The 22,087-nt window shown below is 49.5% G+C and overlaps 1 protein-coding gene across 7 annotated transcripts in view; it reads right to left on the bottom strand.

The window, feature by feature from the left end:
* Positions 1-295: 295 nt before the first annotated feature.
* Positions 296-22,087, bottom strand: part of DNAH2 (dynein axonemal heavy chain 2) — a 118,910-nt gene continuing 97,118 nt past the window's right edge. For 2 of the 7 annotated variants that reach the window (XM_058431469.1, XM_058431472.1), the window contains 22 exons: positions 17,358-17,522; positions 16,678-16,803; positions 16,384-16,532; positions 16,218-16,284; positions 15,978-16,128; positions 15,614-15,762; positions 15,298-15,431; positions 15,011-15,155; positions 14,659-14,858; positions 12,692-12,818; positions 10,433-10,619; positions 9,757-10,227; positions 9,334-9,524; positions 3,522-3,713; positions 3,180-3,364; positions 2,708-2,936; positions 2,481-2,632; positions 2,247-2,361; positions 1,270-1,446; positions 1,099-1,173; positions 793-943; positions 296-646 (listed from right to left, as the gene is read on the bottom strand). In XM_058431469.1, the coding sequence (XP_058287452.1) occupies positions 492-646; positions 793-943; positions 1,099-1,173; positions 1,270-1,446; positions 2,247-2,361; positions 2,481-2,632; positions 2,708-2,936; positions 3,180-3,364; positions 3,522-3,713; positions 9,334-9,524; positions 9,757-10,227; positions 10,433-10,619; positions 12,692-12,818; positions 14,659-14,858; positions 15,011-15,155; positions 15,298-15,431; positions 15,614-15,762; positions 15,978-16,128; positions 16,218-16,284; positions 16,384-16,532; positions 16,678-16,803; positions 17,358-17,522 (3,693 nt within the window). In that variant the 3' untranslated portion in view covers positions 296-491. Of the gene's footprint in view, positions 647-792; positions 944-1,098; positions 1,174-1,269; positions 1,447-2,246; positions 2,362-2,480; positions 2,633-2,707; positions 2,937-3,179; positions 3,365-3,521; positions 3,714-9,333; positions 9,525-9,756; positions 10,228-10,432; positions 10,620-12,691; positions 12,819-14,658; positions 14,859-15,010; positions 15,156-15,297; positions 15,432-15,613; positions 15,763-15,977; positions 16,129-16,217; positions 16,285-16,383; positions 16,533-16,677; positions 16,804-17,357; positions 17,523-22,087 lie in introns of those variants that run through there. The other 5 variants (XM_058431470.1, XR_009211092.1, XR_009211094.1 and 2 more) reach the window with 5 other exon arrangements.

Genomic DNA, 22,087 nt, shown 5'->3' with positions numbered 1-22,087 from the left:
TCCCTGCCTGACAAATCCCTACCCATTTGGATCACGCGCCCTTCTAAGGTAAGCCCCGCCCCACCCACTGAAGTCCTGCCCGGAGACTTAAGCCACAGCGTCTTCAGGCGGCTCCGCCCTGCCCATTGGTTCAGGGCCACGCCTCCCCGTTCCTCTCCAGGCCGCCCCACCTCCCTCGCTTCTTTCCCCATCCAGTAGCAACTCTGCAGTAGCTCTGTCCTCTGTGAGGCCCAGGCTTCCTCCCTCCCCAGACCCTCACCATTGCATTGAGAGACTTAAGGCTTGTTGTCGCGGGTGTTTTACAGAACTGAGCTCCAATACAACTCTTTCACTTTTATGGCTAACACAACTAGGTATCTCCAGGGCCACATCACACAAATTCGGCCAAGGTCAAAGTCTGAGTGAGGTCCAGCCTCAGTCCTAGGTGCAACATCTGTCTTAGCTCCTGGAGTCCCTGACCCTCTCTCTCAAGCGGAGAAGAGGAGGAGGTCTCAGCTGTCCAGGCTCATGAGTAGAGCAGTGCCCCTCTTGATCCAGTGATCAGATGTCATGGCCCCAGACCGCAGGTCAATGCCGATGACAAAGGAGGCTCGGTCTGAGCTGCCTGCCCGGTTGGGATAGTAATAACAGGGGCAGGAGTACATGCCTGGGGAAAAGGAGAGGAGAAGTCAGACTCCTGGAGCCTCCGGGAGAGCAGGGCAGGAGCGGGTGTGGGATGGGCTGGAGCAGAGAATGGGTTAGGTTCCAAACTAGGGACGGGGCAGGCAGGTCCTGCCTGGGGAGCTGTCCCACCCTTGGCGCTCTTCTTGCGGCTCTCTGCAGGCCGGAAGTGGATCGTGGGCATGAGGCAGACAAGCTGCATGGGCTCTGCCTCCACCAAGCAGGAGTTCTTCCGGTCCCAGCCAGCACCTTCCAGGTACAGGCCCCGGACCCAGACACCATCCTGGGGAGAAATGGGAGCAGGTCTGGGAGAAGCTAGACTTCAATTGCCAGCGCCCCTGACCTGCTCCCTCTCTCCTCCCTTCTCGTCCAATTATTTCCTATTTTTGCTCCCAGTGCCCTCTTTTGCTCAGAGCCCCAAGCACAACTGGCTCCCACCTTGGGGGGATACACTAGGTTGCTGTCATCCACAGTGGAAACGATAAACTCCCAGGAGAGGCTGTCCACTGAAACCTGGAGGTCGAAGGTGAGAATAAGAGAGGACCCCGAAGAGGAGAACACATACACGGCCCCAGCATACATCCCCCTCACACTTTGCACATTGCTCACGTTGTTTTGGCGAGCTGAAGACTGCAGCACAGCAGTGAGGAAGCCAGTGGGAAAGGTGAAACCAGACAACCAGAAGATCACAGGAGGCCGGGCCCGGCTGGCCCACAGCTCAAACTGCTCCACACGCATGGCCAAGTCCCGGGTCCAAGCAGCCAATGGCTTTTGTGAGGGGTATGCCTGGGGAAGGAGCGCGTGTGTATTCACTCACTTAGCCGTGCATTCAAATCCGTATTTATTTATTTAGAGACAGAGTTTCGCTCTTGTCACCCAGGCTGGAGTGCAGTGGTACGATCTTGGCTCACTGCAACCTCCACCTCCCGAGTTCAAGCGATTCTCCTGCCTCAGCCTCCCAAGTAGCTGGGATTACAGGCGCCCACCACCACGCCCGGCTAATTTTTGTATTTTTTTAGTACAGACGGGGTTTCACCATGTTGACCAAGCTGGTCTCAAACTCCTGAACTCAGGTGATCTGACCACCTCAGCCTCCCAAAGTGCTGAGATTGCAGGCATGAGCCACCGCGTCCAGCCCAAATCCTTATTTTGAGCACCTGAAGCAGATATGGGAAGATTATGTGGTGGCAGCCCCTGTTCCCCAACTACAGGTGAACAAAGCTCTCCAACGCCAACTTCCAGGAAAGAGGCATACAACAACAGCTATGCATTCATAATAATGACTGCAGTAATATTAACCAGGTAGCATTGATGAAGCACCTACTGAGTGGTAGGCACAGTACTGGGAATCCTGAAACATCCTTGGAGAGGTTAGTAATTTGCCCTGAGTAAGTCTGTAAGTTAATAAGTTGTATGAAGTCAGTCAATGAATGGCAGAGCCAGGTTTCAACCTTGAACCTATCTAACTTCAAAGTTTTGGCTCTCTGCAGTTTGCTGTATGCCCACCTAGAACCGGGAGATTGGGGGGCACAGGATTGAGAGGGGAGCTCATTGTTGGAGAAGGATCAACAATGGTATAATCTTGCCTTTCCCCAGAGTGGAGGAACGTGGGCATCAAAGATGCAATTGAAAATCTCTTCCAGGCTTGTAGACATGACAATGAGGCCCTGGATGCCTTTCTCTAGGTCTGTCAGTGAGAACCTGAGCAGGATGAGGTGGAGTGTTAGAGATGGGGTGGGCCTGGGAACGTCATTCTAGCCAGAAGGTGAAGGCCTCTCCTCACCCCCTCCCCTGTTCCGCAGAGTCCCCCTCCGTCTTACAGGATGGTCTGCATCAGTGTGTTGTATCTCTGGATCTCCTGCAGAAGGACCACATTGATGGGGGAGGGGTCGAGAGCTAGCAGTTTTTGAGTCCCCTCATAGTCGATCATTTCAGGGATCTTCTGCTTCACATCAGCGGCCAACTCAAGGACCTGAGCAGGCAAGAGCTCTTGAGTGTAGCCCCTTCTTCTCATCACTTTCCCTCCCCCAGGTCCAGCTCTTTTTACCTTCTCTTCCCGGGTCTGGCCTCCAGCCCTGGTGGGTGTAATCTGAGGTTGCAAGGAAAGCAAAGTATCAAAGAGGGTTCGTGCCTCAGCGATCTGAGAGGCCACATCAGCATTGGGGTGCTGGCCAAAGGCCTCAGGGGGGTCCATGCCAGGCAATAAGCTGATGTATTCCTTGTAAGAACCCAGGCTCCCATCCTTGGGGATGAAATAAGTCTCCAGTGCTGACAACCTAGGGAGTCATAGCATAATTACTGCCACATTGTGGGGACTCAGGCCTCAATGCCAGGCCAAGACCCCAAGCCTATGCATGTCCCATTTGTCCAGCTCCCTGCCCTGCTCCCCCTCCCAATCCCATAAACTCTGTCTTCTCCCAATCTCACGTCTTCTCCTCAAACATTTCCCCCACCCCTGATCCTGCCACCTGGCTGACTTGTGACCTCTGGCTCCCTGCCCAGGGCCACCTCCCCCTCACCGGTAGAAGGGAGTTGATAGAGACTGGTCACAGAAATAATCATTGATGTAGGTGGTCAGCAGGCGCCGGTCCCAGTCATCTGTGACATGTCCACCATAGTTGATGCCGGCAATGAGGTACTTAAGTGCGTCCCAAGGTGTCTCCTCGTACTCATCCAGATAGAGGCTCAGCAAGTTTTCTGACACCTAGGCATAGTCCCAACCCAAGCCCCCATTCCCACAGAGTTATGGCAGGAAATCTGCCAATGGGGCTTCAACACAGGCTTTGTGTCCCACAGGGGAGCCATGGGGTAGGAAGTGTAAGGAGAGAGGGCTGGGATGAGGACCCCTGGCTAATACAAACCTCAAAGTCAGAGTCATTGAAGCCATAGATGATGTTCCAGCCAAGCTGCAGGAACTTTTTGCGTTCAAGTAATACGGAGTGAAAGAAACAGAGTGAAAATAGCAGCTTCTTATATTTGGCAGGTTTGGAGCAGCGGGAAAACTGTGGTTCTGACATCAGTTGGTAAAGACGTGTCATGTTGGCCTTTAGGCCCTGGGGACAATGAAATACAAAGATGGGGTGACATGCATCATACTCAGACCTGCCACTAGCACCGCCATGTACAGTTGTGGAGGTTCTTCATTGCACAAAGGCGCTGGCTGAAAGGGTGAGTGGAGGCTGAAATGTAGCCGTTGATCTACATGCCAAGATCTGCATTCTTCCACAAGGCTGGGTGCCTTTCTCTAATTCGCAGATAGGCACTGTATGGGCTTGCAGCAGCCCTGCCTTCTTGTCCCACCACTTTTTTTTTTTTTTTTTTTTTTGAGATGGAGTTTCGCTCTTGTTGCCCAGGCTGGAGTGCAATGGTGTGATCTCAGCTCACTGCAACCTCTGCCTCCTGGGATCAAGCGATTCTCCTGCCTCAGCCTCCCAAGTAGCTGTGATTACAGGCGCCCGCCACCACACCCAGCTAATTTTTTGTATTTTTAGTAGAGACAGGGTTTCACTATGTTGGCCAGGCTGGTCTCAAACTCCTGACCTCAAGCGATCCACCTGCCTCGGCCTCCCAAAGTGCTGGGATTACAGGTGTGAGACACCACACCCAGCCATCTCACCACTTTTGATGCTCTCAGCCCTGATGTTCTCAGTGGTAGGTAGGCCGGCGCAATTTGGGGTGTCAGAAAATATGAACAAAGATAAATACATATACATGCAACTAACAAAAATGTACAGAATTGTGTGCAAAGGTTAGTGTAGATTAAAAAGGCCATAATATATCAGCAAGGAAGAACAGTCTATGTGATTGGCATTATTAGTCTCCATGAGCAAGCTGGGATTTGAACTAAGCCTTCCAAATGGGAAGGATATGACTAGGCTTGAGAGGAGAGTCTCGCTTTCCTGGAGATGGAAGGAATTGAATAAAGGCACCGAGGACAGAATAAAGTGAGAGGATGAGCCTGGCTGAAGTCAAGTGCAAGTGCTCAGGTGGGAAGGGAGGGCCATGGACAGATGGAGATGCAATAAGAATAATGGATGTTTGGCCGGGCACAGTGGCTCACGCTTGTAATCCCAGCACTTTGGGAGGCCAAGGTGGGCAGATCAGGAGGTCAGGAGTTTGAGACCAGCCTGGCCAATATGGTGAAACCCCTCTCTACTAAAAATACAAAAATTAGCCAGGCGTGGTGACGCGCGCCTGTAGTCCCAGCTACTCGGGAGGCTGAGGCAGAAGAATCACTTGAACCCAGGAGGCGGAGGTTGCAGAGTGCCACTGCACTGTAGCCTGGGTGACAGAGCAAGACTCCGTCTCAAAAAAAAAAAAAAAAAAGAATAATGGATGTTTGGGCCATTTGGACTTGATTCACCGGGCATCATGGAGCCAGTCTCTATGTTGAGTAGGACAGCGATCTATTCAAACAGCGTTTTAAAAAGACTTATCTATGACTCACAGAATGGAATAGTGAGAAACTTGAGGAATACTGGATAGCAGTAACAAAAATAACATGTGACTTCTAAAAAAATGCCATTTATGACATCAAGATACGTCAAGTACCAAGAAATAAATCCAATTAAAATGTATGATTATTTATGGAGAAAATTACAGAATTTTAGGCCAGGTATAGTGGGTCACACGTGTAATCTCAGCACTTTGGGAGGCCAAGATGGGAGGATCACTTGAGCCTAGGAGTTTGAGACCAACGCGGGCAACATAACAAGACTCTGTCTCTATTAAAAAAATAAAAAATAAAAAAAGAACATTACAGAATTTTATTAAAATAAATAATGAATGGAGGCTGGGAACAGTGGCTCACGCTACCTGCAATCCCATTGTGCTATGATTGTACCACTGCGCTCCAACCTGGGCTATAGAGCAAGACCCTTTTCTCTCTAAAAAAAAAAAAAGAGGAAAAAATGAATAAATGGAGAAATATACTTAAAGATTAGGAGCTTCATTGTTCTAAGGATGTGAATTTTCCCCAAATTGATGAATAGAACTTTTTTTTATAGAACAAATGAATTCTAAAATTTATACTGGAGAATAAAAGGTCAAGAATAGCCTGAAGAAGAATAAGGTAAGAGGATGTGCCTTACCAGCCATCAAGAATTATTATAAAGCTATGTAGTAATTAAGACTAAAATATATCAGCACGGCACTGTGGGTTACACCTGTAATCCCAGCAGTTTGGAAGGCTGAAGCGGGAGGACAGCTTAAGTCCAGGAGTCCAAGACCAGCCTGGCCAACATGGTGAAACCCAGTCTCTACAAAAAAATACAAAAATTAGCCAGAGTGGTGGTGTACACCTGTGAGGTGCAGGTGGAAGGATTGCTAGAGCCTGGGAGGCGGAGGTTGCAGTGAGCCAAGATGGTGCCAGTGCACTCCAGTCTGGGCCACAGAGTGAGACTCCATCCTAAACAAACAAACAAAGACTAAAGTATTGATTCCAGGATAAAACAATTTGACCAATGAACAGAATAAAGGACCCTGAAACCCATACATATATGGAAACATGATTGAAGGCTGAGCAGGCACTACAGATCAGAAAAGTACTTTTGCAGTATTTGAGAAGTGGTACTGGGAGAATTGGTTATCCATGTAGAAAAAAATAAAATTGGCTGGGCGCGATGGCTGATGCCTGTAATCCCAACAGTTTGGAAGGCTGAGGCGGGTGGATCACCTGAGGTCAGAAGTTCGAGACCAGCCTGGTCAACATGGTGAAACCCCGTCTCTACAAAAAATAACAAAATTAGCTGGCAGGGTGGCAGGTGCCTGTAATCTCAGCTACTCGGGAGACTGAGGCAGGAGAATCACTTAAACCTGGGAGGCAGAGGTTGCAGTGAACCGAGATCACGCCACTGCACTCCAGCCTGGGTGACAGAGCAAGACTCTGTCTCAAAAAAAGCAAAACAAAACAAAAGAAAATTGGGTCTCTACCTCATACCACAGTCACAAAAATGAATTCCAAGTGATAAAAAACTTAAATGTGTAAGTCAAATTATAAATTTTTTGGAAGGCAAGTATAGGAGAGTACTTTTACAATCTTAAAGTAAGCAAGGATTTCTTGAACAAGACAAAGGAGCACAAACCACTTAAAAAAGGAAAGATAGCTAAATTCAACCTCATAGAAATTAAGAATTTCTCTTCACCAAAAAACAGCATAAAAGAGAAGAGACAAACCACAAAACACATAACTGACAAAGGATTAGGATCTGGAATATATCCTACATATATAGTATGGATATATAGTTCTGGAAGAACTACAAAACGCGAAGAACATCATGAATGCATGTCAAGCACATAATGTTGAATGAAAAAAGCAAGTTGCAGAGAAACGTATATAGCAATGGTTGCATTAGCAATACAAACTTTTGCATTACAATGATAAAGAATCCCTAACTCCAGAGGAAAAGGAAAACATTATAAAGAAAATGACAAATACAAGATTCAGAAGAGTGGTTTCCTCTGAGTGGGGAGGAAAAGTGATGAGACTGGGAAGAGGCACACTGGGACTTCAAAGAAAATGCTGGGATTTTTCTCTCTTAAAAGGATGGTGGGCCGGGTGCGGTGACTCACACCTCTAATCCCAGCACTTTGGGAGGCCGAGAGGAGGCGGATCGCCTGAGGTCAGGAGTTCGAGACCAGCCTGGCCAACATGGTGAAACTCCATTTCTACTAAAAATACAAAAATTAGCCAGGTGTGGTGGCAGGCACTTGTAATCCCAGCTACTCGGAGGCTGAGGCAGGAGAATCGCTTGAATCTGGGAGGCGGATGTTTCAGTGAGCCGAGATGGCACCACTGCACTCCAGCCTGGGTGACAGAGCGAGACTCCATCTCAAAAAAAAAAAAAAAAAAAAAAGATGATGGGCACACAGATATTCATGGAATCATGATCCTTTATAACTTGCATATAGTTTATAAATCTTCTTTTGTATCTACTTAAACCTAGATTACTTAATATCTAGCTTTTTTAAAAAACTGGATAGCAGGAAGTGACCCAGGAATATACTCCAGGACTATACCCCAAACTGGCAACTGTGGGCTGTGAATACAGGGACTTTCTTATTTGAAGTAAAACTCAGGCTGGGCGCGGTGGCTTACACCTGTAATCCCAGCACTTTGGGAAGCCAAGGTGGGTGGATCACCTGAGGTCAGGAGTTCGAGACCAGCCTGGCCAACATTGCGAAACCCCGTCTCTACTAAAAATGCAAAAATTAGCAGGGTGTAGTGGTGCGCACCTGTAATCCCAGCTACTCAGGTGGCTGAGGCAGGAGAACTGCTTGAACCTGGGAGGAGAAGCCCAGGCTGCAGTATAATGGCGCAATCTCGGCTCCCTGCAACCTCCACCTCTAGCTGGGGTTATCATACCTGAACTCCATATCTAACCTTCCTGAGCTCAGGTGATCCACCTGCTTCAGCCTCCCCAAATGCTAGGATTACAGGTGTGAACCATCACACCTGGCCTGAGCCACCATGCCTGGCTGAGACTCTTTCTAAAAAAAATCCTGTCTCTAAACATAATCACATTCTGAGTCTTGGGGGTTGGGACAAAAAAGTGTGAAACGAGTGTGCTATTATGGTGCTGGTGTGCCAAGAAGTGCTTTGTAATCCGATGGCAATTCAGAGCTGGAACTGACTTTGGGGCTGGTGCCAGAGATGGGATTAGAGTTGAAATCATGAAAAGGACAATTTCTCCAACAACTTGTGAAAGGAGAAAGTAGAATGAGAAACGTTGGGCCAGGACTGAGGGTCCCTCCCCTCTTTGGCCCTCCCCTCTTAGTCCTTAGGTCAAGGAGTAACTATTGCAATCTGGCCACAGGCAGAGGAAAAAGAAACACAGAAGTAATAAATGATATGTCAAAAGACGGGGGGAAAGCAGGAGCGATGTGTCAGGGAGCCAGGGAAAGGGACAGTCGACTGTGACAGCTGCCCCAAGTGGCCAAGGAGGATTAAGAATGATGAAAGGCACCCATGCGTGATTCAAACAGCTCTTATCTGTTGAGGATGATACATACTGGTCCATGTGCTTTTCACAGGGTGAGCAAAAAGGATTTTGATCTCGACTAAGCGCAATGAAAAGCTACTAAAATAGTTTAAGCAGGGGTGAGTGGGTGAAGCGCAGTGACACGGCAGATTTTAGAGGGTGGTGATGATTGCATTTGGTGATGAGCTTGTGATATTGGAGATAAAAATTTCAGTAGAGTTGGAGGAAAGGAAGGGCAAAGAGGCAGGAAGTGTGACATTCGGAAGAGAATGTAAGGAAATGATGGGAGGCAGGAAGGTTCTGAGGTATAAAAGAATGAATTTGCGGACCCAACTACCCAAACTCTGGCTCTGGAATACTTATTTACTCTTTCTGTATCTCAGTTTCCTATCTTTAAAATGGGGGTAACAGTATTCACCTTATAGGGCGTGTGTGCACACATGCATATTAAATGAGTTAATAAATGTAAAGAACTTAGAACAGTGCCTGGCACATGATAATCACTCAAGAAATGTTAGCTATTATTATTATGTTCTAGGAGTTTGGCACAAACAGGAGAGGAATGAGGTGGAATTTTTTGAGGACAATCAAATCAAAGCCATGTTGTTGTTAGGTTAAGCCCTCTCTCTGGTGCTAGCAGGAGTTAAGGTGGACCAGATGGCCCTGATGATGCTGGCTCTCTATGGCCACATACCTTTGGTGGCTCTGTGGTCATCTTGACGCTGACCTGCAAGGTTGAGATAGGGAAGTCTGGGTGGGGGCTGGAGCTGAGCCAGAGGCGGAAGGATGGATGAGGGTCCTCCACCTGCAGCTGCTCCACCAGCTTGTCCAGATTAGGCATCCAAGACAGTGACAGGTGGCAGTTTGCCAGGAACACCCAATGTCCTGCAAGGAGATGCCAGAGTCAGTGGGAATCATTTCCTAAGCCCTGCCTGTCCTCACGCTTTCCACTTGGTGTTGGGGTGGGGGTGCTGGGAGGGCCTAACACTCAGATCTGCCACTTCTGGGGCCCTCTGTAGAAGTGGGAGGTACAGGGACAGTAGTGTAATTGAGGTTGGAGGTTCTAGGGACAAGGACTGGGCTGAAGATGGGGGTGAAAGAAAGGATGGACACCAACCCTGAGTCACACCCTCTCGAAGGAGCCGAGCAGCGATGGGGGCCTGGCCCTGGCCCAGGGACAGTGCGTGGAAGCGCTGGGCCATGCCCATGTGCTCTGCCAGCTGCAGCAGGGCGCTGGTGGGGTCCACACCAGGGGACAGGATGAACACGAGTGGGGATCGTGGGGTTGAATCCTCCATCACCTGCCAGAAGCACAGGTATAGCATCAGGCGGAAGGCCACATGACCAAAGTGAGAGAGAGAGATGAAGGAGACTGAAACAGAGCGAAGGAGGCAGGAAAGACCCAGGGGCCGTGGAGACAAGGAAGCCGAGCCACCGACCAACTTCATATTCAGCACAGGCGGCTCGATGAAGCGGGAGCCAAGGTTGGTGACGATGAAGGAGGTCACGCAGAAGGCCACGCGGTCCTGGCGCAGGGAGCGGACGATCAGCATCCGTTGCATTTCATTGCAGGCATTTTCCCACTCACCTGGGGATGAGGTGAGTCATTGCAGGGAGAGGGAGTGAGTCTGGAAGAGCAGGGAATCCAGACAAAGGGGCACCTGCCGGGAATGTGCTCCGGGCCAGGCGGCCAGCACCAGCTGGGAGAGGGGATGGAGGACAACGGGAAGGGCAGGCACGTGGCTGAATGGAGGGAAGGAGAAAAGTGAGAGTGGGGCACAGACGCCCGGTACCTGGCAGCATCGCCTTCTCCGGGGCAGCACTGGTATACCACAGGTGCCAGTCACGAGGATACTGCTCAAAGGAGTTCATGAGTCCATGGAAGTTGGTCAGTTTGTCTAGCTCTGTGATGTTATCCCAGTAGGCATCTGCAAGCCAGCTAGTACATGGATTGTCCATTTGGCCCTCCCGATCTAAGACCTGGTGGGAGAGGGGGAAGAAGGGATTGACTTGGGAATACTTCAAAAGAAGAGTGATCTTTTTCTCCTTTCTCTCTCTCTCTCTCTCTCTTTCTGTATTTCTCTCTCTCTCTCGGTAGGAAAGCGAAAATGGAATTTTTTTTTTTTTGAGATGGAGTCTCGTTCTTGTCACCTGGGCCAGAGTGCGATGGCACAATCTCGGCTCACTGCAACCTCTGACCCCCAGGTTCAAGCGATTCTCCTGCCTCAGCCTCCTGAGTAGCTGAGATTACAGGTGCTCGCCACCACACCTGGCTAATTACTGTATTTTTAGTAGAGACGGGGTTTCACCGTGTTGGCCAGGCTGGTCTCAAACTCCTGATCTCAGGTGATCACCCTCCTCGGCCTCCCAAAGTACTGGGATCACAGGTGTGAGCCACCGCGCCCAGCCCAAAATGGGTTTTGTATGAGAGTGAAGAGATGAATACAGGGATCCTGGGGAATAAACGTGGGGTCTAGGACTCAGACCCTGCCCTTAGCCCTCACAGTTCAAATTTAGGAAGCTGGCGCCCTCTGCTGGTTGCCTGGTAATAATGTCTCCAACCTAATGACTGGTTGGTAGCCTCACCTTCATAGAAGCACAAACTATTTACTCATTCATTCGCTCACTTGCTTATTCATTCTTCTTAACAAATATTTATTGTTCGCCAACTATGCACTTTAATCATTGGGATGCATTACTGAGCAAAACGGACAAATATCTCTGCCCTTGGGGATTTTATTTTCTAACATGGGATTGTGAACTCATGGGCAGATTATGAACCAAAAACATAACAAATAAGTAAATTATCTAGTATAGCAAAGATGGCAGTGCCATGGAAAAATAGGATACTCTGAGGAGGGTAAGGGAGACTGGGAGTGTTGAGGGGTAGTTTGAAGTATTAAATAAGAAGATCAAGGTCACACTGAGGTGAGGTTTGAAAGAGGTGAGAGACGGCCAGGTGCACACACCGGGGAGTAGGCTTCCAGCAGAAGGAACGGCCACGCAAAGGCCCTGAGGCGAGACATGCCAGGGGGTTTGGGGAAGGCAATGAGGCCTGCGTGGCTGGAGTGGAGTAGGGGCTGTGTGGTGGGAGGCGGCGCCAGCCATCGGGAGCCTGTCACAATGGCATCCACTTTAAAAGGACCTCTCAGGCCGGGCACAGTGGCTCACACCTATAATCCCAGCACTTTGGGAGGCTGAGGTGGGAGGATCGCTTGAGCCCAGGAGTTCGAGACCAGCCTGGGCAACATGGTGCGACCCCGCCTCTTACAAAAAATACAAAAATTAGCTGGGCGTGGTAGCACAGGCCTGTAGTCCCAGCTATTCCAGAGGCTAAGATGGGAGGATGGCTTGAGCCTGGGAGGTCAAGGCTGCAGTAAGCCAAGATCACTGCCACTGCAGTCCAGCCTGAGTGACAGAGTGGGACCTCTCTGGTTGCTGTGTTGAGAGTTTGGGGTGGGAGGCAGGAAGTGAAGGTGGGAAAAGTCAAGAAAATGTCTAGGAGGGGTGGGAGAGTGCAGCATGGTTGTCTGGAAGCCTTAAGGGCCTCGTTGAGGTTCATGATCATGGACTTAAAGCGAGTCCAGCTGGTGTGGGTGTGTTCTTCTCTGGCCATGCTCAGTGCACAGGCCGCGCAGGGACGGAGGGGAAGAGAAGCTGGATCTAGCCAGAGTGGTAGATGCAACACAGAGAGGAGGAAAATGGGCGTTGAGGAGCCTGTGAGGGAGAGATTGTGAGGGCGACCGTGGAACTCAGGCTGGGGAAGGAGTGCCTTGAAAGGCAGTAAAAAGTGGCATGATCAGGCCAATCTGTGGGTCACAGGTGAGACATGCCACAGAGCCCAGCCTGTGCTGAGTGCAAGGGGGTGCATGGCAAGTCACCTCCGCAGCCCCAGGGAGCTCACCATGCAGCTGATGCTGACCTGGATTTTCTCAGCTCACTCACTGATGCCGTGGGCCTGACCCTCTGGGTCTGGAGTCCTTGTCACACTTGCCCTCATCCCTAACCTTGACCACCATCCCGTCCTGGGATGTGCTCTCTGCCCAACTCACCACACCCCCACGTAGAAAGAAGTTGTATTCATCCATGTTGAGTTTGCCAGAAGTCTCCAAGATTTTGGCACACATATGAAAACTGAATAGTAGTTTGTGGCGTTCAAAAAGGGTACGGCAGGTGTACCTGGGACAAAACGACAGGGAGGAGGGAGGGGCAGGATGGAATGGGGGCTGATGCTCCACTCGAATGCTATGATCCTACTATCACACAGCCTCACACAGACGACCTCACCAGCCTCTAATCCTAACCTCCTGGAAATAGCTGAGGACTCAGGGGCCTAGAGACAAGAATTTCCCAGAGTTCACTTATTATTATTATTACTTTTTGAGACAGAGTTTTGCTGTTGTCACCCAGGCTGGAGTACCATGGTGCGATCTCGGCTCACTGCAACTCCACCTCCCAGGTTCAAGCTATTCTCCTGCCTCAGCCTCCCAGGTAGCTGGGATTACAGGAGCCCATCACCACGCCTGGCTAATTTTTATATTTTTAGTAGAGACGGGGTTTCACCATGTTGGCCAGACTGGTCTTGAACTCCTGACCTTAGGTGATCCGCCCGCCTCAGCCTCCCAAAGTGCTGGGATTACAGGTGTAAGCCAACGTGCCCAGCCATTCACTCATAATTAGTCGTTCAGTTCCATTAACAAAACAAAACATTCATTATTCCCCTACTATCTTGCCAGGCACTCTGCTAGGTCCTGAAGTCACAAAGATGAATAAGCCACAGTCTCGGAGAGGACAGAGAGGCCATTGGTTATGATGTCCCTGCCTGCTGGACTCAGGGAAAGTTTCCGAGAGGAGCTGCCCCAAGCTGCAGCAGAGTTTTCAGGTGACATGGGAGAGGCAGAGAGGTCACAGCATGAGCAAAAGCACGAGAAGGGCACAGCGTGCAGGGCAGTCAGGGACGCTCAGGCCCCCAGTGCAAGGCGGGAAAGGTGAGGCTGAGGCAGGAGAAGGCCAGGTCATGAGGGCTTTCGTGGGCCACAGGGACCAAGCAACCAACCACTGGCAGTCAGACCCGGGAAGCGGCATGGTCAGATTTGCTCAGGTGGGCAATGCAGGAGGGTGGGTTGAGAGGGACAGTGGGTAGAGGCAGAAAGACCTCTAGGAGACCATTGTGCAACTCAGAAAAAAGGATCACCAGGGCCAGAACTAAAGTACAGCCAAGCAGTGGGAAGATGGGGAGGGAACAGTTGCAGAAATATTCATGAACAAAACCTGGTGACTGCTTTGAAAGGGAAGAGTCAAGGATAACTCCCAGTTTTTGCCAGGCACGGTGGCTCATGCCTGTAATCCCAACACTGTGGGAGACCATGGCAGGAGGATCCCTCGAGCTTAGGAGTTTGAGACGAGCCAGGGCAACATAGGGAGACCCTTTCTGTACAAATGAAAATTATAAAAAATAAAGGATAACTCCCAATTTCCGGCTTGGGTGATTGGGTCATGGGTGTTGGTGCCATCCAAGGATGAGGACCCTGAAGGAAGAGGGAAGAGAATGAGTTGGATCTGAAGCAAGTTGAGCTTGAAGGGTCTGTGGGATGTCAGGGTAGAGAAGTCCAGTTCCTTGCTGCTCAAATGTGATCCACAGACCAGGAGCAGTGGCACCCCCTGGGAGCTTGTTGGAGTTGCAGAACCCCAGGCCCCACCCCAGACCTGCCAAATCCCAACTGGTATTTTCACAAGATTGCCAGTGCACTTCCTGCCCGTTAACGTCTGGGCAGTGCTGGTATCGCCAACAGTTGTGTAGACAAGTCCAGTGCTCAAGGGAGGGCTACAGACACAAGACGGGGAATTGTCGGCCCACAGGTGATGGTTAAGCCATGAGACTGAGGAGCTACCAGGAGGACATATGCCGAGGACAGTGGCAGCTGAGAGCCGCGGTGCGGGAAAGCACGAAGGCGCAGTGGCCAGAACAACCACAGCCACTCGGCCTCTGGGCTGGGGCATACTGGGGGCACCCTCAGACCTGTAGACAGCATAGGTGTGATAGTCGTTCAGGTAGTCAATGCGGTCCTCCAGCTTATTGCTGTGGTGGCTCTTGTCGATGCTGAGGATGAAGAGGCTGATGTACGCATCCAGTGAGAACTGGTACATGGGGTCGATGCAGCCCATATCATTGAGCACGAAGAACAGGATTGATGCCCGCTGGGCGCACGGGCGGTAAGCCTGCCGGCGGGGGCGGGGGGGGGGTGGAGTCAGGGCCACCGAGGGACGTGGCAGGGAGCAGGGGCTCAGGGAAGGAGAGGTCTCCAGTCGTCATGATGGAGTTGCATCTTGGATGGCTGGCGGGAGGCAGGACTGGAGGGCAGGGAGCTTACCTCCCGCGCCAAGTCAATGTTGATCTCTGTGGTCTCACTGGTCTCCAGCTGCTCAGTCACCTCTGTGGCTGTGATCTTGGAGGTCTGCAGTGTGTTCACCAGCTGCACGTCATCCAGCAGGGAGCCGGTGGCCTCATTCAGCAGCCTAGGGGGAGGCCCAGAGGCACATGGAGCAAGGGGTTAGGGGGACCAGGCTCCCTGGGATGCCGTCGTGCCTGGGGTAGACTGGGTGGAGGCTGGCTGGGAGTAGACCCGTGGGGCGGTGGGAGGGGAAGGCAGGGCCTCACCGCAGGATCTCATCCTCCAGCTCCTTGAGCTTTCTCTTGCCAGCCGCGATGTTGATGACCAGTGAGTCCTTCTGCTCCTCCAGCTCAGGCCGCTCCTTCCGCACCACAATGCCCAGCAGCTGGGCCTCCAGGCCCTGGGGGCATCAGGACTCACAGTGAGGGGCTCTCACCCCTTTGACCTTCACCTTCCTCATCCCTTTCCACCTCGAAACACCCCTCATCCTCAGCTGCCCAACACAAGCTTATGCCTTTTCTCAATCCTTCCAAACTCTTCCTGCTTCACCCTAGCTCAGTCTGGACCTCAGCCTGCACCCACCTGTTCTTTAACAGCAAAGTTGACAATGGTGGTCTTCGCTGAGGTCTCTGGGCTGTAGTGGGGGTTGGAGAGCTTGGTGGTGATGTAGAAACGGAAATTGGTATTGTATTCCACCTCCTTATCGCCAATGTGCATCAACAGCCGACCACCTGCATCCACAGAAGGGTCAGGGGCAAGGACTCCATATGACGGGTACCAGCTAACCCGTCCCCCACCGGCATCCAGGGGCAGTGACTTGGCCTGTACTAAGGCCCCAGCCCAGGGCTGTCTGAACGGAGGGACAGGTAAGAAGAGGACACAGTCAGAGAGCCAGCCCTTCCCTCCCTAGCATTCCACTCGGCTGGTCTTGGGGACTTGTCCTGACCGATTCGGGCCACAGATTTATTGAGCACGGGGTTCAGTGTGGGGTCCAGATATTCCTGCACATTCTGAAGTAGCACCGGGTATCCAAACTGAATGGCATTTTCTAGGATTCGCAGGTAATCGCTCATCTGCAGGTCAATGATCTTCAGGCCCTAGAGAGCAAGGGGGAAGGTGAAGGAACACTGGGGGAGAGGTGGGGCCTCAGGAAGAGGGGGACTAATCCGGCCCCCCAGCCTCACACCTGGCCTCCTTCCATGTTCTTAATCCATTTCAGGGCCTGCGCCTGAGGGTCGATCATCAGTGCCCACCTGGAGGGGGAGTACAGGTCAGAGGTGAGGCCCTCTCTCCCATGCTCCTGTACCTCTCCCATGCTCCTGTACCGCCCCCATGCCCAGCAGCACCCTTACCTGTTGCCTCGGGTGACGATGATGCCATTCTCAGTGGAGAAGGCGTCTGAGGGCAACCCTTGGATGTTCCAGTCCCGGACTTTGGTAGGATTGGACAGGAAGTTATCAATGGCGAAGGAAGGGGAGCAAGGAACCTGAAGCTCCCAGATCTGGGGAGAGAAAAGCCCCACGCTTTAACTTGAAGAGCTGAGCCCAGCAGTCCCTGTGCCTTCACGGTATCTCTTAATGTTCCCAAAGGTCCTGCTCCCAGCCCTGGTCTCGGAGCCTACTTGTCATACCTGAGCACCATCTCACCTTCCTGATCCAGATTTGGTTGACAATCTCATCCCGGTAGTTGGTCAGGAAGGGTCCCATGTAGGACAGGAAGGCAGCTGCCAGGAGACAGTCCCCCACCAGATAGCCCAGGTCTTCCTCCAGGCCCTGGCGGACAGGAGGGAGGGTAAGCCTGCCTGGGCCCCAGCACTCTGGGAGACACTTGGAATGCTTTTGAAGGCACCCTCTTCTGGACACTGTCAGGTTTAAAGAGTTTCTTTCCCTCCCCTAAACCTGTGCGTCCTGACAACTCTAGCCTGGTTCTGATTACTTTCGAGTTCTCTATCTCTAATGGCAATGTTTACATTCTGGTGATAAGGCCTAACCTTTTTGCGAAGCCAGGAGCTCACTGAGGGGCAGAAGGAAGATGTGCCGTGTCTGTTTTCTGTCTGGTTGTTGGGCTGCATCAAGAGTCCTTGTGTGTGCTTCCCAGCCCTGCCCAAACACTGAAGCAGATCCCTAATGATGCAAAAAGCCTTTCCTTCCATTGCTCTCACCAAAGGTGTGCAGGGGGAGGGGAAGAGCTCCCACGCCTCAGTTCTTAGAGTTCCCTATACCCAGGTGTCCCTGTTTTCCCTGACTGCTCCTCAAGCTAAAAGGGATGGGTCTCTCGGAAGTGGCGGGCAGAGTGAAAGGACACCAGGTGGTACAGTCGATCTCACCTGGACTGTCTCTTCCCATCTGGCCTTCTCGCCAGCCAATCCCGACACCAGCATCCCGGCTCGCTCCAGCTTCAGCTCCATCTCTTCAGACTTCTTGTGAAGCTCCTCCTTCTGTGCCAGCTTCTCGTCATACTGTTTCTTTAGCATCTCCAGTTTCTCAGCTACCTGGGAGAGATTCAAGTATAGCGCATCAAACACAGGGCTTGCAGCCAGATTGTTCTTGTTCACATCATGACTCTGTCATTTTGTAGCTGCTATTTTGTGCTGCCATTTTGTAGCTGCCATTTTGTAGCTTTGTTAAATTAATCTCTTTGAGCCTAGTTTCCTCATGTTGTAAAAGAATACCTACCCTATAGGGTTATCGTGAAGAGTAAATGAGATAAAATATGTGAGATGAGGTGAATTTTCTTCCCCTTCCTTCCACCACCCTTTCCTAGAGCCAGAAACTACTTGGTAGTTTCGGGGTAGCTGGGTAGGGGACGGAGACCTCTTGAAGCATAATAAGCCACACAAGATGGATTGGCAAGTGAAGGCCAGACAGCACATAAATGACTGCCACTCCATGCCAGAGGCCATACCTAAGGTGGAACCTTGAAAGAGGAAGAAAAAGAGAGAAATGAACCCAAGAGCTGTTAGAGGGAGAGTCCATTCCAGACAAAGGGCTGGCTGGGCATGGTGGCTCATGCCTATTGTAATCCCAATATTTTGGCAAGCCAAGGCAGAAGGATCACTTGAGGCCAGGAGCTTGAGACCAACCTGGCGACATGGTGAGACCCCGCCTCTATTCAAAAAGTAGAAAATAAGAATAAAAATAAAAAGACAAAGGACCAAGTGCAAGGTCCCACACTAGAGATGGAGGCCTGGGCAGAGCTGTGTATACTAGAGAAACCCCTCTCAAGTCATTGCCACCTGTGGACTCTGTTGAGATTGGAATGAATATATATACATTCACTGAAATCTGAAGGAGAGAACTGATAGAGCCTTGTCCCAAGATCCTGTATATGTGTGTATGATCCTGTATATGCGTGTATGATCCTGTATATGTGTGTAAGAACCTGTATATGTGTGTATGATCCTGTATATGTGTGTATGATCCTGTATATGTGTGTATGATCCTGTGTATGTGTGTATGATCCTGTACATATATCTGACCGGCCAACAGCAGTTGTGCCTGGATACAGACTGTATCACCGTCCTTTTCATCATGAGGAATATGGGGTGGGGGATCACACATAGCATTTACATGATACATGTTCCCTTTCCCGCCGCCACCTCACTAGGAAAGGCAGCCCACATCATGGAAATAGTTCCACTACTAGAAAGTAGAAGTAGCTCTGCCTTAACTGAGTAATTCTGGTAAGTTTCACCCTTTCGGAGCCTCGCCGGGGTTGCTGTGGGTAAGGGCTGTGGCACGGTGTGAGGCACACAGCAAGCAAGCACTACCTGGCCCAAGCACTTGGAAATGGGAGAGATCACTCTCCAAAAGATATTCTTTAAAACAACATGGAGGGCCAGGTGCGGTGGCTCACACCTGTAATCCCAGCACTTTGGGAAGCCAAGGCAGGCAGATCACCAGGTCAGGAGTTCCAGACCAGCCTGGCCAATCTTTTTTTTTTTTTGGTCTCAAAAAAAAAGAAAGACATACATGCACGAGGTTAAAACCTAAATGATATAAAAGAGGTTACAGGAAAAGTAGCATCTAGACCACTTTTCCCACAGCCAGACTTCTTCCTCTGAGGCAAACTACTTTGTTTGTTTGTTTGTTTTGAGACGGAGTCTTGCTCATCTCCCAGGCTGGAGTGCAATGGCATGATCTCAGCTCACTGCATCCTCTGCCTCCTGGGCTCAAGCGATTCTCCTGCCTCAGCCTCCCGAGTAGCTGGAATTACAGGCATGCACCACCATACCCAGCCAATTTTTGTGTTTTTAGTAGAGGCTGGTCTCAAACTCCTGACCTCAGGTGATCCTCCAGCCTCGCCCTCCCAAAGCGCTGGGATTACAGGCATGAGCCACCACGCCCAACCATGGCAAACTGCTTTTCAACCACTTTTCTTTTTATTTATGCTGGTTGTTACTTCCATATCTCTGAAAAATATGCGTATGCCTCTATTTTTAAAGTATGCTAATCTCTTTGGAGCTTTAAATTTTTAAAAATTATTATGAAAAATTTTAAACCTAGAAACACCCATCAGCTAGATTTCACAGTTAACATTTTGCTATATATATTTCATCTACTTGTTTTTTGCCAAAGTATCTTTAAGTAAATTAAAAACTTATGAAATCCTCAAGCCTAAATACTTTATAACATATCTTTAAAAGTAATAATAATAAGGACATTTTTCTGCATAACCACAACACTATTATTACACCTAATAAAATCTTTGTCATATCTTAGAAAATAATTTTTACTAACTTTTTTTTTTGAGAATCGTGAATATATTTACATAAATCAAAATCCAAAAGGAACGAAAGTGCCCTTGGTGAAGGGGAAGTCTTCCTGCCATTCCTGAGCCTGGTCCCAGGCCCTGCCCTAGTTTCCCATGTAGCTTTCTAGAATAGTCCACGCACAGAATCATTTATATATAAAGAAAGTATAAGCACAGTGAAGGTAGGGACTTGGTCACCACTGAATCCTTAGACCTAAAATAGTGCCCAGCACTCACATATTTTTTTGAATAAATAACTTTTTTTTTTTTTTTTTGAGACAAAGTCTCACACTGTCGCTCAGGCTGGAGTGCAGTGGTGACATGTTGGCTCACTGCAACCTCCACCTCCTGGGTTCAAGCGATTCTCCTGCCTCAGCCTTCCGAGTAGCTGGGATTACAGGTGTGCACCACCATGCCTGGCTAATTTTTGTATTTTTAGTAGAGACGGTGTTTCAACATGTTGGCCAGGCTGGTCTCGAACTCCTGACCTCCAGTCATCCACCCGCGTCAACCTGCCAAAGTGCTGGAATTACAGGCATGAGCCACTGGGCCCGGCCAGAATAAATGAATTTTTAATCAGTGGTTATATGCTATAACACTGTTTGTACTTTACTATTTTTTTTACTTGTTTCCAAATCAGTTCTTGTGAGCTGCCTCATTCTTTTTAGTAGCTGCAAAATACTCTTATGTGAGATCGAACCATGATTTATGTAACAAGTCTCCTACGGGTACACATTTGTGTTTTTCCAACATTCTGCTATTAACAATGCTGTAATAAATATCCTTGTACAAGGCCAGGCACGGTGGCTCACGCCTGTAATCCCAGCACTTTGGGAGGCAGAGATGGGAGGATTGCTTGAGGCCAGGAGTTTGAGACCCCTAGCAGCACAGCAAGACCCTGTCTCTACGTCCCCCCACCAAAAAAAAAAAAAAAGAAGAAAAAACCTGCAAAAGAAAAAAAAGAAATTCGTATACAGGCATAAGCACATCTTCACACTGCTGTTTCTTGTTCCTTTAAATTTTGTTTACTTTGTGAATTTTTGAATAGCTATCAAAAATTCAAAAGGCCCAAGGGCATGAGGGTATGAAAGGTCTTCCTCCTAACCCTATTCCCCACTCAGCCAGGTTCCTTCTTTAGAGGCAGCCAGTGTTACCTGTTCCTTGACTCTCCTTCCAGAGATATTCTATACATACACAAGTAGTCTATACTGCTGTTGCCTGGTGTATCCATTTTAGGCTTTTTTTTTTTTTTTTTTGAGACAGAATCTCACTCTTGTCACTCAGGCTGGAGTGCAATCACGCGATCTCAGCTCACTGCAACCTCCACCTCCTGGGTTCAAGCGATTCTCCTGCCTCAGCCTCCCTAGTAGCTAGGATTACAGGTGCCTACCACCACGCCCAGCTTTTTTTTTTTTTTTTTTTTTTTTTTTGGTATTTTTAGTAGAGACGGGGTTTCACCATGTTGGCCAGGCTGGTCTCAAACTCCTGACCTCGGATGATCCGCCCACCTCGGCCTCCCAAAGTGCTGGGATTCCAGGCGTGAGCCACCGCACCTGGCTTTATTTTTATCTTTATTTTTTGAGGCAGGATTTTGCTCTGTTGCCCAGGCTGGAGGACAGTGGCATAATCATAGCTGCACCCTCAACCTTCTGGGCTCAGGTGATCCTCCCACCTCAGCCTTCCACGTAGCTGGAACTACAGGTGTGCGCCACCGTATCTGGCTAATTTTTTTATATTTTGTGGGGACAAAGTCTCTCTATGTTGCCCAGGCTGATCTTGAACTTCTGGGCTCAAGCAATCTCCCGGCCCCTGCCTCCCAAAGAGCTGGGATTACAGGCATCAGCCACCAAGCCCGGCCTGAATTGTGCACTTCAAAATGGTTATAATGACATATTTTATATGTATTTTACCCCCTAAGAAAAGAGTGTATACATATGTGTGGATTTACAACCCCCGATCCAGTAAATGCTTATTGGTTAGATTGTATCTCTTATATTAATCTATTGCTAAAGATTTCTCCTAGTTAAATTTAAGTGCACAAGTCATGGTTCCAGATAACTGACATTTTGGTGAAGCTAAAACCAAGATTTTCTCTGTGTATCCTCATTCCCTCAAATGCTATTAGATTTCTTCTACGGTCTTTGGCAACAGTAATAACCAGTTTTTTGGCAACTTAATTTTATCTGCAGGTTGTGTATGCCTTATTAAGACCTTTGAGTTCTATTTTAATCTCAAATAATGCTCATGAGAGACTTCATTCTGAACTTAATACAGCCTCTGAGGTCCTGAGGAACAACATCCTTT

This window comes from Hylobates moloch, unplaced genomic scaffold, assembly GCF_009828535.3.
Source record: "Hylobates moloch isolate HMO894 unplaced genomic scaffold, HMol_V3 SCAFFOLD_19, whole genome shotgun sequence".
Taxonomy (NCBI): Eukaryota; Metazoa; Chordata; class Mammalia; order Primates; family Hylobatidae; genus Hylobates; species Hylobates moloch.
This window is presented reverse-complemented; position numbering and strand designations above follow the sequence as displayed.